The sequence below is a fragment of the Microcaecilia unicolor genome, chromosome 7 (assembly GCF_901765095.1).
Source record: "Microcaecilia unicolor chromosome 7, aMicUni1.1, whole genome shotgun sequence".
NCBI classification, from domain to species: Eukaryota; Metazoa; Chordata; class Amphibia; order Gymnophiona; family Siphonopidae; genus Microcaecilia; species Microcaecilia unicolor.
Genome location: NC_044037.1, coordinates 135,465,880 through 135,485,053, shown reverse-complemented (window position 1 = coordinate 135,485,053; position 19,174 = coordinate 135,465,880). Strand labels below are relative to the sequence as shown.

Genomic DNA, 19,174 nt, shown 5'->3' with positions numbered 1-19,174 from the left:
GTACCACGTTCTCCGGCAATGAATTCCAGAGTCTAATTACACGTTGGGTGAAGAAAAATTTTCTCCGATTCGTTTTAAATTTACCACACTGTAGCTTCAACTCATGCCCTCTAGTCCTAGTATTTTTGGATAGCGTGAACAGTCGCTTCACATCCACCCGATCCATTCCACTCATTATTTTATACACTTCTATCATATCTCCCCTCAGCCGTCTCTTCTCCAAGCTGAAAAGCCCTAGCCTTCTCAGCCTCTCTTCATAGGAAAGTCGTCCCATCCCCACTATCATTTTCGTCGCCCTTCGCTGTACCTTTTCCAATTCTACTATATCTTTTTTGAGATACGGAGACCAGTACTGAACACAATACTCCAGGTGCGGTCGCACCATGGAGCGATACAACGGCATTATAACATCCGCACACCTGGACTCCATACCCTTCTTAATAACACCCAACATTCTATTCGCTTTCCTAGCCGCAGCAGCACACTGAGCAGAAGGTTTCAGCGTATCATCGACGACGACACCCAGATCCCTTTCTTGATCCGTAACTCCTAACGCGGAACCTTGCAAGACGTAGCTATAATTCGGGTTCCTCTTACCCACATGCATCACTTTGCACTTGTCAACATTGAACTTCATCTGCCACTTGCACGCCCATTCTCCCAGTCTCGCAAGGTCCTCCTGTAATCGTTCACATTCCTCCTGCGACTTGACGACCCTGAATAATTTTGTGTCATCGGCGAATTTAATTACCTCACTAGTTATTCCCATCTCTAGGTCATTTATAAATACATTAAAAAGCAACGGACCCAGCACAGACCCCTGCGGGACCCCCTGCGGGACCCCACTAACTAATATGGGATAAAATGCCATAAATAAGTAAATAAACATAAACTTTTAACGTTCAGCACCTGATTCTCAAAGTGGACATATTCCAAACACTATAATGAAAATAAAATTATTTTTTTTCTACCTTTGTTGTCTGGTGACTTTGTTTCTCTGATCATGCTGGTCCAGTATCTGATTCTGCTGCTCTCTATCTGTTCCCTTGACTCCGTTTCCAGGGCTTCCTTTCCATTTATTTCTTTTCTTTCCTCCTTTCTTCTTCATTTCTGGTCCTCCGCATACTTGACTGTACAGTGGATCCAGCTTCCTCCTATTTTCTCCATCCATGTGCAGTTTCTCTCCTCACTTCCTTTTCCCTCATCTAATCTCCTTCCTCTATGTCCAGCATTTCTTCTCTCTACCTTCCCTCCCCTCCATCCATGTCCAGAATTTCTCTTGCTCTCCTTGCCATCCATGTCCTGAAACTCTCCTCTCTCCCCTGCCCCTCTCTAGCCATCCATACCCAGCAATTCTCTTCTCTCTCCTGCCCCCTCTGCCCAGCAATTCTCTCCTCTGCTCATTCATGCCCAGCAATTCTCTCCCCTGCTTCCCTCTGCCCATCCATGGCCAGCAAATCTCTCCCCTGCCTCCCTCTGCCCATCCATGGCCAGCAATTCTCTCCCCTGCTTCCCTCTGCCCATCCATGGCCAGCAATTCTCTCCCCTGCCTCCCTCTGCCCATCCATGGCCAGCAAATCTCTCCCCTGCCTCCCTCTGCCCATCCATGGCCAGCAATTCTCTCCCCTGCCTCCCTCTGCCCATCCATGGCCAGCTGTTCTCCTCCCTTGCCTCCCTCTGCCCATCCATGCCCAGCAGTTCTCTCCCCTGCCCCCCTCTGCCCATCCATGGCCAGCAAATCTCTCCCCTGCCCCCCTCTGCCCATCCATGGCCAGCTGTTCTCCTCCCTTGCCTCCCTCTGCCCATCCATGCCCAGCAGTTCTCTCCCCTGCCCCCCTCTGCCCATCCATGTCCAGCAAGTCTCTTCCCTGCCCCCCTCTACCCACCCATGCCCAGCAGGTCTCTCCCCTGCCCCCTTCTACCCATCCAGCAATTATCCTCCCTCCCCTGCCACTCCTTCGCTCCCACCCTCCCCTCCGTCTTTTTTGAATTACCTCCGTCGAAGCGCCGCCATTTAAAGCCCTGCTGCGTGCTGGCTGGCCATCTCCAGGCTTCCCCTGCTTGATTCGGATGATGTTCGTGCCTTAGTCCCGCCTTCGCGAAAAAGGAAATGACGTCAGAATGAAGGCGGGACTAAGGCACGAACATCATCCGAATCAAGCAGGGGAAGCCTGGAGACGGCCAGTCAGCACGCAGCAGGGCTTTAAATGGCGGCGCTTCGACGGAGGTAATTCAAAAAAGACGGAGGGGGGCGAAGGACATGGTTGTGCATGCTTCGGAGCGGCAGGGGAGGTAAGCATGGCCAGTGATGGCGCCCTCCTGCCATGCTTACCTCCCGCAATGGAGCTGGCTCGCCCCCAACAACAACTGGCTCGCAAGAGCTGTCAAAATTTAACAAGCGGCTCTTGCGAGCCGGTGTGAGCCGGCTCCAGCACACCACTGGCCGACTGTACTAAATTCTTGGCCCCCACACACTGCCTGCTACAACCAGGCAGAGAGAATGGGAGAAAGGAAGGGAGCATCAGGCGATGTGGAAGAGAGGGAACGGAAGGCATGGTGGCTGAGGGCCAACAATAATTCCCCCTCCCCCCTAAATACACAGGTGTACCCAAGCATACATTGCTAAACACATACCTTCATATAAGTGAGGGTAAAACCCTGTAAATGATTATTACGAACAACCGGCAAGGTCTCAGTGCAGGAAATGGCAGGTAAAATGGCAATGAAGAAAGGGAAGGCAGGTGGAGACGCCCATACTTATCTACTCATAATCGAAACCATGTGTTCCTAATCGCTATCTGAGCTGGGCACGCTTAGGAATTGTGTGTAAAATGGAACAACAAACGCCCATATCAGAAACGCCTATTCCCCCGTCTCAATGGGCGTTCTTGGCGCCTATATAAATGCCCACTCCGTATTTTCGAAAACCCCATTGGTACAATGCCACCACGCATGCCGCCGACCCGGAAGGGTAATTTTGTGGAAGCAGAGGTGGAGCTCCTGGTCCAAGAAATAGTACAGCGGCACCGGAGTCTGTTTGCTCCCACAGGGCAGAGGCTGGCTGCAACAATAAAGCAGCGCGAATGGGAGGCAATACGGGACAGCCTGAATGCTGTCTTCCATGCTGGGAGAGACGTGGAGGATTGCAAGAGGAAGTGGCGGAAGCTGAGGAGGGATGTTCGGAGGAAGGCGGGGGCCAATCCCCCAGGCAATGACACTGCCAACCTTAAGCCCATGGAGCTGATGGTGCACTCCCTCCTACCCCAGGAGGGCATCCACGGGATTGGCTCCCTGGACACCTCGGGCCAGGCTGAGGACTCAGGTAGGTGTTTCATTATGCAGTTGGGGTATCTGTTGTGCTGCAGTACACTTGTGTTATAGAAGTTGGGGTCAGGGGGAGGGAGGTGAGGAGTGGGGGGCAGGAGGAGGGAGGAGGGAGGTGGGGGGGGGGGAGTATCTCTGGCTGTCTTTATGTATATTAACAGGCCACCTTTATGATGCTGTTGTGACCTGGTAACCCCTACTCACTAGCTCTCTACCCTTACTCCCTATCCCTACCGTTGTCATTGGGTTTCTTCTTACTTGTCCTGTGTGCCCATATTTATTGAATTAATTGTAAGCTCTATTTGAGTAGTGGTAGTGGTCATGTGTGTTATAGGAGCAAGCAGACAGGGTGGGTGCTGTGTGTGTGTGTGAGCACCCCCAATATTGAGGAAAGATCATGTAGCTGTGCAGGGAGGAGTGTTGGTCACTGGGCTTAGCACCCCCAATACTACTTTCCAGTTGGCTCCTATGGGTGTGTGTAGGTTACTACTGTGGCAGAACTTTGGGGGCCGTCCTTCCCTACTACTCCCTCCTATTTTCCCATTACCAAACTGTGCCTAGTTCCTCCTGTGACCTCTGTGCTCTACTGAGTGTGGGCCACATGCATTCAACTGAAGGAGCCTGTAATGGGGGTCATAAAGCAGTTCTATGCAGTTTAGCAAGTCAGTAGTAACACAACACATGCTGCAATGTTGTTCAATGTAACAATTATACAACTAACAGCTTGACCACAACGTTGTGAGTGGTGTCCATCTCTTGGCTGCTCATCCACCACCTCTACCCAGCTGCCTGCGGGGCTCTCTCTTTCGTACCCGTGTCAATTCCATTCCTCCTCACCATCTCTTTGCTGGGTCATCAGGTTGGGGGACATGCCAATGTATATGACTGCTGAAAGACAAAAGTGGGTTATTTGCACCAACACTATTCCTCACTCTTGTGCTATACAGGTGATGACTCAGAGGAGGCTGGCCCTAGTGGCCTGCAAGGCCAACGCCCTACACCAGCAGTCCAGCCTCAACCGCCACAGCCTGCAGCACCCGCAGTCCAGCCTCCACCACCTGCACCAGCTGTGCATCCTCTGTGTCCACCACCACCTGCACCAGCTGTCCAGCCTCTGCCACCACCACCACCACCACCAGCTGTCCAGCCTCTGCCACCACCACCACCACCTGCACCAGCAGAGGCCGCACCTCCAGCACCGGAGGACTTTGGTGAGGAGGAGGAGGGCCCAGCTCCCCGCCAGAGGCCATCCGGCCAAAGGAGGCAACTCCTGCGGCTGGCCACGGAACTACTCCGCCACAACGTGCGCTTGGAGGAGTACCAGCAGCAGAAACTGGAGCTGCAGCGCCAAGCACTGGAGGCACAGCAGCGAGCACACCAGGAACTCCTCCAGGCGCAACGTGAAGGCCACCAGGAGGTGCTCCAGCAACTGAAACGACTGGAGCAGAGCATCCAACACCTGCGCCCTCAGGGCACCGCGCCTACTCCAGCCCCCGTGCTGCTGGAGCAGCCCCTGCCATCAACATCCTCCTGCACTGACCACCACCAACCACCAGCTAAGAGGTGGGCATTGCGATCCTCAGCCTCCGCACCCACTCCTGCAGCACCCACCAAATCTGCTCCCATTCTGGGTCCTGTGGCCAGACCACTAGAACCAAGAAGGTGGCCCGATTTCCACGGTGCAGCCGAAGCCGCAGGCTGCCATGGGGATAGGGAGGAGGACACTGGGAGCAGCAGCTCAGAAGAGGGTGAAGAGACTTCCCGTGCAGCACCAGCTGCAAAGGAAGGGCGTGGGAGGGGTAGGAGGGGACGGGGGAAGGGAAGGGGAAAATGATGGGACATGCTGTAGGGTGAGGGTTGGTGGGAGGGGGGTGGGTGTGGGAGGGGGGTGGTGGTGGTGGGGTTGAACACACACATGCACTTAATGTAAAAAATAAATGTTCACTTACTTTCACCTAAAACTTGTTTCAATGAGTCTTTGTCTTGCTCTTACGCCAAGCTGGTAGGCATTGAGCTCTGCTCTGTGGGCTGGGGGTGGAGGGGGCTCCTCTTCCAGCTCATCTGGGGCCTCTTCTGGTGGTGGCTGTGGCTCCTCTGGGAGAGGCTGTCCTCTGCGCTGGGCCAAATTGTGTAACATGCAGCATGCCACAAAGATCTTGGCCACCTTTTCTGGACTGTAGAGCAGCTCTCCTCCAGACCGGTCCAGACAGCGGAAGCGGTTTTTCAATAAACCAAAGGTGCGCTCAATGATCCCCCGGGTGCTGCGATGTCTCCTGTTGTAGGTTTCTTCTGGCCCTGGTTGTGGGTGGATCAGGGGGGTCATGAGCCATGTCCTCTGCGGGTAGCCTCGGTCACCTTTGCAGAAAAGCAGAATGAGATAGATGAGTGTGTATCGCTTGGAGCAGGTACAGGGGGGGCGGGGGGATTTGGATAGTGGGTTGTGGTGGAGGAAGCCAGGGCGGAGGGTTGCCCAGTGGAGGAGGTCTAGTATGGGTGGTACATGCATGTTGCACTTACCTAGTAGCCATCCACCAATGAACTCCCCTCGCTCGAACCTGTGGAAGATGCCCGAGTGCTGTAGGATGTAGGCATCGTGGCTGGAGCCGGGGTACCTGGCACACACGTCTAATATCTCCCCCTGGGCATCACATACAACTTGCATGTTCATAGAATGAAATGCCTTCCTATTTCTGTAGGTGGCTTCGTGTGCCCGGGGGGGTCTGAGGGCTACGTGTGTGCAGTCTATCACACCGATGACCGAGGGGAATCTAGCAAGAGCATAGAAGGCGGCCATGTTGTTGTGCAGGGCCTGGGGGGTGGTGGGGAAAGTGATGTAGTGTGAGGTGTGAGTGATAAAGGCATCCAGGAACTGGGTGAGACAGTGTGAAATAGAAGCCTGGGTGAGGCCTGTGTTAGCAGCTAATACGGATTGAAAACTGCCAGTGGCCAGGACAGAGAGAGCGGAAGTGATTTTGAGGTGGGCAGGGATGGGGTTATTCCTACGTGTCTGGGGCTGAAGGAGGGGTTTCAGCTGCTCACACAGCTGACGAATGGTGGCCCTATCAAACCTGAACCTTGTTAGACACTGCTGGTCAGTGAGTTGTAGGAAGGTGGTGCGGGGCCTAAACACTCGGGGCCGTGAATACCTCCTGCGGTGGGTGGCCTCTTCGTGTAGCATGCATGCCACAAGTGCATTAAGTGCATCCATATCCCCACCACCAGTGCAAGTATTAGGACTAGTAGTCAAACAGCAACACACACAGATCTGTCACTTCCAGCCACCACGCCCTCTGGCCACTCACTCGCCAAACAGTACAGGCACACAGAGACAAACGGAGGTCAGGGAATAGAGTATACACGTGGGAAGAGTGAATGGGGAGGGATAGGGGGAGGGGAAGGGGGCGATGGAGCAAAGGAGTAGGAGTAAGGAACGGTGAAAGGGTATGACACAAAAAGAGGCAGGGCACACAGACGACCGTCACAGGTACTCAACACGCTCGGCTTTCTCTCTGCAACCACCACTTCAGCTCTTCCACCAACAATATCGCCACTCTCCAACTACACACAATCGCTAATGGGTCTAAAGACGCTTTCCCCCTTGCTCTGGTCGCTTTTATTTCGGGTCCATCATATTACGCCCATCTTCCCGCTCAACCAGAGCCATTTCACTATTCGTTATACGTTGTACCCGTCCACGTCGTATCACCGCCCCTAACACGCCCCCGACACACCTCTTATTTGGACGTTTTTACGTCCACGTACGAGCGACACGGACGCACTGAAACATTGCTTTCGATTATATGGATTTACTCGTTTTTGTGAGATTAACGTCCATCTCCCGATTTAGGTCGGAACTTGGGCGTTTGTCTCGTTCGATTATAAGCAGGATGGGCTCCCACATTTCGGTAGACCGAGTTCCCGAGACACTGTCCATGTGTTTGACCCCGCACCTATCTACCCTCATCTGGTGAATTAACTGATTTCGCCAGGCCATGATAGTGGGACCCTTAGGCAACATCCAGGACACCAGAATGGCATGAATCCCAAAAAATACAGCCAGTTGTACAAAACCCTTAAAACCCACAGGAGGCTGGGCTGTAAATCTAAAGCTATTAAACAATAACAGTGGATCACACACCAGTGTACACCCCCACCAGGAATCTATCATCCTCAACACCGCCCCCCAAAAACTCTGCACGTGCGGGCAAATCCAAAACATATGGCCCAAAGAGGCCAGAGCCTCTCCGCACTTCGGGCACGCTCCAGTAGTCGAAAATTTTGCTTTAAATGCACGGCGCGGAGAAATATGTAATCGCAAAAGAAATTTATAAAGTTGTTCCCACTGTATGACTGACAAATGCCGCCTGTACAGGGTCTTTATATATGCTGTACACAAATCCTCTGTGACAGCACAAGTGAGGTCGCTTGACCAGTCTGCTGCCAAAGATGCATATGTCAATTCCGTGGTCGTGTCCTTTAATTGCTGATGATGAAATTTTAAAGGTACACACAGCTGGGCTCTCAACGAATAGGCCTCAGACAGGATGTCCACGACATCCTCCGTCAAATCTGTCCATGTTAAAGTATGCACGTAATGTCGCAATTGAAGGTAGGTAAAAAAATTGCCCGGCCGGTATCCCATACTGCTGTTGTAAACTCGTGAAGGGCCGAACCTTCCCCTCCTCATCAACTACATGAGCCAAATATATAATACCCCTTTTTTCCCATTGCATGAACACACTGGACCCCTGTCCCGGGGGGAAATCTGGATTATTACATATGGACAGAAATGGGGAAACTTTAGCCGACATCTGATGATGGCGACATAACCATCTCCATGTGCTCTCAATGACCCCAACAGTGGATGCCGTCGCAAAGCCTCCTTCGGGAGTCTACTCCCCGAGTGTAACAAGTGGCTAGAAAGCAGTCCTGGGAAAATAGTGGTTTCCGCTGTTGTTAAGGAAAAATCTGATGAACCTCGGAACCAATCATTAATATGTTGCATGGAGCACGCCACTGTCAGCGCGCGAAGATCCAAAAGCCCCATACCACCATATTCCTTAGGGGTGGAAATCATGGATAACGGGAGTCGAGGATGCTTCCCTTTCCACAAGTAGGACTGCAACATTTTGCCCAACTTCCGCTCATCCCGCTTTTTAAGAAATAAAGGCAGCTGTTGAAACACATACAACCATTCGGGCACTATCATCATATTAAATAACGCTATCTTCCCCCATAGCGATAGAGGTAATGCGTGCCACAACATCAACTGTTTCTTGGTCATCTCCAGGAGCCCTTTAACATTTTGCTCATATAACAAGGTAAGATCTCGAGGAAGACAAACTCCCAGGTATTTTAATGCCTCCGTCTCCCACTGGAATGGAAATGTGCCTTTCCAAGAGTGTATAACATCATCGTCTAAAGCCATCGCGTAGGATTTCTGAAGATTCAGGGAAAACCCAGATAATGTGCCATAATGATCCATCACATTCAAGACAGGAGGCAGTGATACCTGAGGGTCCATCAGCAGTAGCATGATATCATCTGCATAAGCAAGCGCTCTAAGCTCCTCCCCTCCTATATCAATTCCCTGTATCTCTGGCATCTGATTGATCATCCGCAGTAGCGGCTCCAGCGACAGATCAAAAAGGAGCGGAGACAGGGGACACCCCTGTCTTGTACCCCGTTGCACTTCAAATGATCTAATCCCATTCACTATTACTTGCGCAGCCATGCCAGAGTATAGCGCCTCTATGGCCCTCAAGAAACCTTGGGGCAAACCCACCCAGTCCAGGACATGAAACAAATATCCCCAGTCAACCTGATCAAATGCCTTAGCTGCGTCCAAGCTAGTCACTAACAGCGGTGACTGAGCGTACCTGCCCTGCGCCATAGCCAGAAGAATTCGCCGAACATGCACAACAGAGTACCGCCCAGGAATAAAGCCTACCTGTGCCACACCTATCAACTCTTTGATCGGAGTGGTCAATCTACTTGCCAGGACCTTTGCTAGGAGCTTGATATCCACATTGATCAGTGAAATCGGTCGGTAAGATGCAGGTTCATCTGAAGGACGACCCGGTTTTAACAGGAGCGAGATAAGAGCTGTGTTTTCTGTACCCGGAAACTTGCCGACCTGAATAATAGACTGAAAATAATCAAGCAAGGCCCCTCCAATGGGTATCTGCAACAGTTTAAAAAATTCTCCCGAGAAGCCATCCTCCCCCGGCGTTGTAAAAGGCCGAAGCACCTTAATCGCGTGCTGTAACTCTCGCATCCGCAATGTGGTGTCCAATTCCATCACAGCCTCTGGTGACAACTTAGGCAGCCCCGCTCAAGCCAGGAAATCCACCACCGCATCCCGATCCACAGGCCCTCCCTGTTTATATATATTCTGAAAATGTTCTTTTAATATCTGCATCAAACGATCCGGTCTATTGACTATCACTCCTTTACCATCTTTCAAGGCCGTAATGGTCCGTGAACCCCCTTTAGTCTTCACCAATCGGGCCAGCATCCCTCCAGTCCGATTTCCAAATTGGTGAAAGCGAAATTTATTAAAGAGCCACCTATGCTGTGTGTGCTCATGCAGCAAAGTATTAATGGACACTTGTAACGCCACATATGCATCTTTGTTAGCTTGAGTGGGAAATTGCAGACTGAGACGCTTAACCCTCCTCAGCTGCCCTTGAAGATTTACAAGACTAGCTGCTACTTTCTTACGCTGCGCGGACACATAAGAAATTATATCTCCTCGGAGTACAGCCTACGCTGCACACCAAAAATGCTGGGGGTTCATTTTATGTTGTTCATTATGTAAAACATATTCCTCCCATTTTCCCAGAAGAAAATCCTGAAAATCTTTATCTTTAGCCATATAACCTGAGAATCGCCGAGCCGGCCGAAAACTACCAGGCGGCTCCAATTCTACCCAAACAGGGGCATAATCTGCTATAATCACCTCTTCCACTTGAGATGCTACCACACTAGGAAAGAGGAGAGAGGAGACAAAGACATAATCCAATCATGCCCGTGACCTGTGGGAATAGTCCCGTTCCTCCGGATGTAACACCCGCCACGCATCCACCAGATCTAGGGAGGTCGAGAACACTCCCAACATTCCCAGATCTGGCCCATCCATCACCCCAGAACTTCTAACTCCCGTGCTATCAATTTCAGGATTCAAAAGGGAGTTCATATCACCAGTTAAAATAATGTTTTTACCCTTTAACAATTCTGGGAAAAAAATTTTATCATAAGGGGTTGGCGCATATACGGATAACAGATACTTTAGCAATAGATAACGACCCAGGGGATCCCGTAGGAGTAACTCAGAGGACACTGCCAGCTTCTTGTGAAGTAAAATGGCTACACCACTCTTTATACCCCCCAATGATGCAGAAAAGACTTGTCCCACCCAGTTCCGTTGTAACTTAGAAATGTTCCGATTCTGAGAGTCTAGTCTCTTGAAGACATGCTATATCAGCCTTAAGCCATTTCAAATGAGACAATATCTTTGTTCTTTTAATAGGGGAGGTTATTCCCCCTACATTCCAAGTAACAATTCTGCAATTAGACATCCCAACCCAAGTAAGGTGAATGCAACAACCCCTCAAGTCCATAAATCCGAGGGTCCCAGCCTCCCCCAGGATCCCAGGTAACCAGAACACACAGAACAGTGTAGATCTCAAGATTCGTGCTGATAGCTATATATATCAGACTCCCCTGGAAGAAAAAGAACACACATGTCTTCCTATCTACTCCTAAACCCCAGAACAAAGCCACCCACATCCAAATCACATAGACTCCATCACATCCATACCAACCCCCCCTCCCCAAAACTCCTCCCCCACCCTTCTGCACACTCCGTGTCCCTCCCTCCATCCCTCCCAATAACTTGCCCCAAAACCTGGATGGGAAAATACCCATCTCAAGAACAGTCACAAGATGCTGAGGTCCCCGCCCCATCACCAGCCTGTAGAAACTCGGTCGAGCATCTGGTCACTCAATGTTAATAGAAATCCGATATGGAAAAATGTCCAATGATGACAATAGACACTGCTCACTATAAAGCAATCACTGAAGGCTCATACTCTGCAACCTTCTATTTCTTAACTCTTTCTTCTGCTGGGGACGCCCTCCCAGTCTGATTCAGGAACTCCATAGCTCCCTGTATCGAATCAAACGACGACCAGGTGCCTTCGTGGTGCACTTTCAAAATAGCAGGATAAATCAACCTAAATCGTATTTTCTTTTCCACCAAGGAGGTGCAGATAGGATGGAACCTGCGTCGCCTCTCCTGCACCCCTGCAGAGTAATCTTGAAAGATGCGAATCATCTCTCCTTCATACTGCAGGGAATCCCGTTTCGACCTGTAGCCAAATAGAATTTCCTCTTTGTGAGAGTAATTGTGTATCTTTACAATCACAACTCGTGGCCTTTTATTGTCTCCTTTCAGCTGTCCCAGCCGATGGGCCCTTTCAATACACAAAGGCCCATAACTGTCTGATAAAGCAAATTCCTTAGCAAACCACTGCTCCAGGAGGAAACTCAGATTTTTCTCAGGCAGCCTCTCCGGCAGACCCACGATGCGCAAATTGCTCCTCCGAGCCCTGTTCTCCAAGTCCTCAATTTTATTATGCTGCGCTTGCAATTGCTTTTTCAGTTTCACCAGCTCAGGCTCCGTTCTGGTCCATGTGTCCTCAAGACCCGACACCCTCCGCTCCGCTTTCGTCAACCTGTTAGTAGATTCCAGTAACAGGGCATCTAACTTCTCAAACTGCCCATTCAGTGAGACAAACCTTGGCTCCAATGCTGCACCCAGCGCCGTAGTAATCTGCGCCATCTGTTTCTCTGAAAACTCTCCTTCCACGCTGGGCGTGCCGAGCGCTATCTTGGATTTTCCACCAGGCACGACCGCCTTCTCCTTCTCCGCTTTAACTGCTTTTTTCGAGCTCCAGACTGGCATCGAGACCATAGTTTTTAATAACTTGCAATATCAGTCACTATGGGGCTGCAGACGGAGTGGGGACCCCGGAGCTAATCGGCAGCACAGCCTTCACTCACAGCGCATCACGTGACCTCCCTGCCTATGCCCTTCATAATGAAGCTTCCTAACAGTAAGAGTTTTCTGCTTTTTGCCAATCTATTATTGTTTTGGGGGTGGTTTTTTGAATTGAGTTACATTGCTTGTCTCTGGCCCCTCCTCAATACTTCTTTTCTGAGCTTCATAATGCTCCAATGTAGCCAAGGAATTATATATGGGCAAAGGTGGGAGGGTGAATGTCTCTGTGACACAGGTCTTAGTCTAGCTGAGCCTACAGTAACCCATCTATTCCTTTTTTGCTTTATTCTCTGTGGCAGTGCTGGTAGTGAATCGACTGGTAATTGGGTAGTCCTGGATGCTTCCTTAATTGCAGCCAATTCCTTATTGAGTTTGTTGATTTCATCTTTCATAGCTGCTATTTGGAGGCAGATAGGGCAAACTCTAAGGTACCAGATGGTTTGTCTTAGGACTAAGGCACAACATGTATTGCACTGAGTAAAAGACATGTTGATATGCTTAACAAGTGTGAGGTGTACTATGTTAGGGATATCAATAAGCAGGATTTTCAATGAAGATAATGGTTTCTTGTTTTTCCTATATATGGAGAACTAGCCTAGGGGTGGGTGGGAGAAGGATACGTAGGGAGGGACAATAAAGTCAGAAGGACAGAAATATAGTAACTTATAGGAACCAGTATATCTCCAAGTCAGAGAAAAGGAAGTTTTGTTTTTGTTTTGTTTAATAGGATAGAGAAAAAGTCGGCAGATTACAAGAAATTAATTAAGAAAGAGAGACATGCAGCGAAGACCAGTAGAGGAAAGGGAAAGGGAAATGGGACTTGATATACTGCCTTTCTGAATTTTTTGCAACTACATTCAAAGTGGAAAGGAAGGCTTGTTTTTTTTTTTTTGTTTTTTTTTTTAAATAGAGTATATAGAGACAAAGTCAGCAGATTATAAGAAATCTGTTAAGAAAGAGGGACACACAGGGAAAAAAGAAGTTTAGAAATTAAGAAACAATCCAAAACACAAATTTAAAAATATATACATTCAAAATATCTTAGCTATAGGCTTACACTGCTTTTCAAGATTTCTACCTCTCAGGAAAATCAGGCAATCTTTTCAATTCCACAGGAAGCTTATTTCAAGGAACTGGTACAACATCCAAAAAAACCCCTGTGATTTACTCCTTAACACAGTGATTCCCAAACTTGCCCTTTGGGAACCCCAGCCAGTCATGTTTTCAGTATATCTACAATGAATATGCATGAGATTGATTTGCATACACTGCCTACTTGGTGTGTACATTTATCTCATGCATATTTATTGTAGATATCCTGGAAACTTGACTGGCTGGGGTTCCTGCCTGAACACCTAAATTCCTTAGATGATGGAAGTTTCAAATCATCTAAATATCTAGAGTGCACTTCTCTAATAGAGAATGGGGGAAATTTTGTAATTGGGTGCCACAAATCTGGTACCTAGATGTAGGTATATACTAAATCTTGGTAAGAGGACAGTGCTATTTAAGTATGATAGGAAAGAAAAAGAAGTGAACTGGCCGCATGTCACCTAGGATAAAAAGGTACCCACCTCTGGCTTAAGCACTAAGGCTAAATTAGATCCTATATGTTGAAAGATTTTCCCTGAGAAATTTTGCCTATATAAGATACATTTTTAGTGTGATGTTTTGCTGCTACCTGTGTGATAAGCTATGTGTTCTCATACTCTGAAAAATTAGATTGTTTATAGGAGATATGGCCTTAGCAACCAAGCTGCTTGGCAAAGTTTCTGAAGCAACCACAGAATATTAACAAAAGCAAGAGCAGGGTGTGGACTCACCAGTAGGAAGGCTAGCAACCAAAATGAAAAGAACAACAGTGTGCACTTATGAAACAGCTACCAACAACATAAAAGAACACAAGAAGAATTAAAAACAAACCCTTCATCTTGTTTCAATACTCTAGTTTTCCTTATATATTTTTCACTTACTTGAATTATTAACTGATTGAGATTGAAAACAGCTTTTATTTTGTTGTATTTTGTGAAAACATTTGACATTAATTATTCTTAAATACAACCTCAACTAGGGTGGAAAACATCAAGGGCACTGAAGTTTAACCCTTCCTAGTGTATAGACTCGGTAAAGCTCAGCATGACAGATTCATCCCTGGTGGACCACATGACACGAATTAAGCTGAAGCTCTTAGAAAAGGTAAGTCCGTTGGCAAAATATCTTTATAATGCGGTTGAGCACTATTCTACATGTAACTCTCTATTAGGATTCATGTTAGCAGCAGGCTGAATAATATATCCATACATATTTCTAGTGCATCCTGCAGGGACTTTGAAAACAAGCTTAGCATTGCTCCATACTCTAGTATAATGGAGGAGTACTGTATGAATGACATGAAACTGAACTAAACTTAATTTCAGTTTTTAAATTAAGATTTAGAACATTTAACATATGCCTCCAAAATTCAGAAAATGGGAACTTGATTATGGCAATGTAGGCACCTCACCTCATAGTGTGATATAAAAAATAAGACAGATTTTTATTATAGAGAGCCTTTCTTTCCAAATTTGAGATACTCTGTAGTTGTACTAAATGTGATCCCTATGACTATGAACTGGATAACGTAGTGTGTCTTTCACTGGTGTCCACTTGAGTGGACAGAAATAAAATTACTAAAAAATATAATGAAGTGATAACTTTTTTATTGGACTAACTTGATACATTTCTTGACTAGCTTTCTTAGGTCAGAAGTATGAAGATAATATATTTCTTAAAATTAATGGAAGAACCCTGAGTTAGAGAACATGCACTTTAAAAAAATCTAAGTGGAGAACAAATTTCAGGTGTCCACTTGAGTGGACAGAAAAGGAAGGCCAGCGAGGAGTATGCTGAGCAGTCGCATATAACATGGCGGCTGCCGCATGGCAACTCCCCGGCCTGAGCGACCCTTCCCTTCTGGCTTCCCCCTGACGGTCTGGGTGACGTGGCAGGAGGCCCTGCCCGCCGTTGGTTGGGAGGCCGTTGGTTGGGCGGCCGAAAGGGGGTCCCCATGCACTGCATAAGAGCTGCCGACGAGACAGGGGAGGTCTCATTGTTGGCAGCGAGCGGTACAGGAGTTTTGGGGGAGTTTTCAAGATCCACGTGTTTTCAGAGGTTCCGGGTTCCACCAACGCGGTAAACGCAGACTCTTTCCCTGCTCGCGGCAGCCGACTGTGAAATGTTGTGTCCACCCATTCGATCAGCTGATTGCATGGCCGCCTTTTTATTTTAGCCGGTTTTCCACATAGTCGGCCATTTCGCGCATTTTGATTCCGCTAACGCGATCTACACGGTAAACAGGCTGTTTCGCAGCGCGACTGGAGCGTTACAGCAGAGAGCGGTTGTAGTGGCCTATTCCGCTCAGCTGTTTAGTGGCTGCCTTTTATTTTTGCCAGTTTCCCGCATGGCTGGCCATTTTTACCCGTTGTGTCCCTTAGCCTCCTAATTTTGCCGGCCGTCTTTTGGCCAGCCCTCTTTGTGGCCGGTTTTGTGGGCGCCCATCCCGGACAGCCAGTCCCGCAAGCGTCTTTTGGCCGTTTTTCTCAACATAGTCGGCCATTTTGTCGTTTCTTTCATTCTCGCCTCGTGGCGTTCATTTTGGTGGTGTACCCTCGCGGTCCTCTAGCGCACCCCTCAATCCTACCTTAATCTGCAGCCAGCATGCCTGGCTGTGCACGGGTCCCGGGCTGGCCGCGCGCCACTTCCGCCCTCTTTGCCGCGATCCCCGAGACAGGGAGGCGTCGGCGGTCGGGGCCTGGACAGCAGGGGACAGATCATGTGCGGCTGATTGTGAGGTTGCGTTTCGGTTTTCGGGCACAGATGGCACAGTAGAAAGGAGAGGGCTCGGGGGATCTGCCGTCAGAATCCCCTTACGGTGCTCCACAGTATGCCCGCTACTTTAAGTAGAGCGGTGGCCGAGTGGTTAGAGCCAGGTTCATATCCCACTAGTAGTTTCTTCACCGCGTTGTCCCACGCCGGGTGAGGGTCCAGGCAGCCGCGCGTGGACAGCAGTTGTAGCTGCCCATGCCGCTCAGCTGTTTAGCGGTATCCCCCTTTTATTTTGTTTGGCCAGTTTTCCGCATAGCCGGCTAATGTGCGCGTTCGGTTCTGCTAACGCGATCTACGCGGTACGCTGACTGTTTTGTGACTCCAACGAAATGTTCCAGCGGAGAGCGGTTTTCGCCGCCCATGCCGCTCAGCTGTTTAGCGGCCCACCCCCTTTTATTTGGCCGGTTTTATTTTGGCCAGTTTTCCACATAGTCGGCCATTTCGCGCGCTCGGTGCCATGGCCGAGTGGTTAGAGCACCGGTCTTGTAATCCAGAGGTGGCGAGTTCAAATCCCACTGATACTTTTACACGGTAAACAGACTGTGTTTCGCAGCTCCACTGGCGTTACCTGTTTAGAGGCTGCCTTTTATTTTGGTGGTTTTCCCCAGGGCTGGCTATTTTACGAGTTGTGGCCCATAGAGTTCAATTCCCACTAATCCTTCCTGGACTGAGGGCCGGGACTCGTATGCGGAGACCCTTCCTTTCCTCGGCATGTCCAGCCCCCAGCTACTAGGGTGTGCCGGGAGTGGCATCACACCTTCTCGACCGGTGGACAAGAGGTCCCACAGTCACAACCAATCGCAGGGACACGCGCTGCGGGAGACGGCAATCCTTACTCCCAGGCATCAGGTGCTTAAGTGGAGGAAGAAAGGTAAGAAGCGCAAGCACTCCAGACGGTCCAGCACAACTTCATCCTCGTCCTCTTCTTCCTCCGCACCATCCCCTGCTAGAGACAAGAACGCTATACCCTTTACACTCGCGCCTGCATTCACATATGGTGTCCTCCCAGAGTACTTTCCCAGGACCCTGAGGAAAAAGTACTGTGTCAGCGGTACTTTGATATTCTCAAGCTGGCGGACGGCTGACGCAGGAAATCAGCCTCCGCAAATTGACACCATGCTCTGTTGCCTGGAAACAGTGCTTACCATCTATCGGGAGCACGAGGTACCTGCTATTGTGTAATTACGGCCAGAATTGTTAGACCTCTCTTCCGATTCACATCAGTACTGGTATGACAGGTTGCATGCTATTCTCCTGATTTTAAACTGGCAGTGCCTCGACAATTACGGGACTCACTCTTTCTGGTCTCCAGCTACTGACAGGTGCGGAGTGGATCATCGGGCCCGCATACCTCCAGTGCTGGTAAATGTTTAACAGCCCGGAGACCGGGTTTACACCGTGGGCTAGACGCTACATGGCTTGGAATTCCTGGTATGAGTTAGCTCCGGCTTTTCCCACTGCTGTTCACCCCATGCCACCGCCTGATTGCCATGGCCAAGCAGAATCTCCTAGCATTCTTGGCTACTCTGGAAGGGACCACCATACTCCGGCGGATATCATCCTGCGGTGGCATTGCAGTCCAGAGGCATGACTAAGGTCACAGGCATGACCAAGGTCACACATGGGTGGTGCAGCCCGGCGGAACTCAGATCTGGCATCATGCGGATCCCAGGAGGCCCTTGAGCGCCATTCCTGAAGGGGGGACAGGGGGGGACCCGTGGACCCTGATTCTCAGGCCCCCTGGGTTGTGGCGGAGGCACCCGAGCATGGGAACCCTGGGATGTGCTGGAACAACAGCCGAAAGGAAGATCGCCCGCTCCAGGCAAGGGACAAGAGCACTCACTGCTGGCAGACTAGTCACCTCGCTGGTTGCACAGGGCAGGTGGGATGCTGGTCTGGGGGAGGCTACCCCAAGCAGATGGATGCTTGGCCACGCTGAAGGCGGAGACAGGGCTGGCCACAGTGTGGGCGGTGATGCTGGCTCTCTAGCTGGATAAGCATGGCAGAGAGCTGAAGCTTCTGATACGTCAAACCCAGGGTTCGCGTGCTTCCTAGGGATTGTTTTTTTTTTTTTTAATTTTTAAAATATTTATTGATTTTTTATAGTAACAAACATAGTGCTTATCAAACAATCAATCACTGACACAATCCAAAAAATTCCCCTCCCCCTCCCTCTCCCCACCCCTCCCCCCCAAGCAAGTTATACAATTAATTTTATGTCATGTGAGTTAAATTCTGATATTGAGTCCATAACTCTGAGGATTCACTATAACGTCCCAATCTCTTGTCCGTAAGTTTCTCCATTTCACCGATCAAAGATAGCTTCAAGAGCCAGTCCTCTTCCGAGGGTGCCTCTAATTGCTTCCAATGCCTTGCTATGACGCTCTTTGCTGCTGCTAAACACATTCTTTTAAACCGGCTCTGCCATTTAGCTCCTCGTCTATTACCCAATCCAAGCAGACACCATTGAGGTTCGCACGGGAATGGCTTCCCCGTGTGGGCTGCTATCTTTGCAGCAACATTTCCCCAGAAGACCAAATATGTAGAAAGGTCCCCTCCTCATCTCCACATCTCCAACACCATTGTGAAGTCCCTGGAAACATAACATGCAATTTGTGTGGGGTATAATACCATCGTGACAAGATTTTAAAAGCATTTTCCTTTATCAGCACACAGGTTGAGGCTTTAGTAACTTCAACTATAATCGCCTTCCACTCGTGTGCTGTAAATTCCCTTTGCAAATCCTGTTCCCACTGAAGCATATAAGGACATTTCTCGAAGGTCCTACCCCTTAAAAATCTATACAATATAGAGAAGGTACCTTTCATTTTCCCCAAAGAGCCCCACAAGTTCTCCAGTCCCTCATACTCCTCCGGATCCGCCTTCAACCACCCTTGTGTTTTTATATAATGTTTAACTTGT

General features: G+C 49.3%; 1 protein-coding gene across 3 annotated transcripts in view; it reads left to right on the top strand.

Annotated features, from left to right (window-relative positions):
* Positions 1-14,279: 14,279 nt before the first annotated feature.
* Positions 14,280-19,174, top strand: part of C7H21orf58 (chromosome 7 C21orf58 homolog) — an 872,003-nt gene continuing 867,108 nt past the window's right edge. For all 3 annotated transcript variants that reach the window (XM_030210678.1, XM_030210677.1, XM_030210676.1), the window contains exon 1: positions 14,280-14,584. In XM_030210678.1, the coding sequence (XP_030066538.1) occupies positions 14,525-14,584 (60 nt within the window). In that variant the 5' untranslated portion in view covers positions 14,280-14,524. The remainder of the gene's footprint in view (positions 14,585-19,174) is intronic.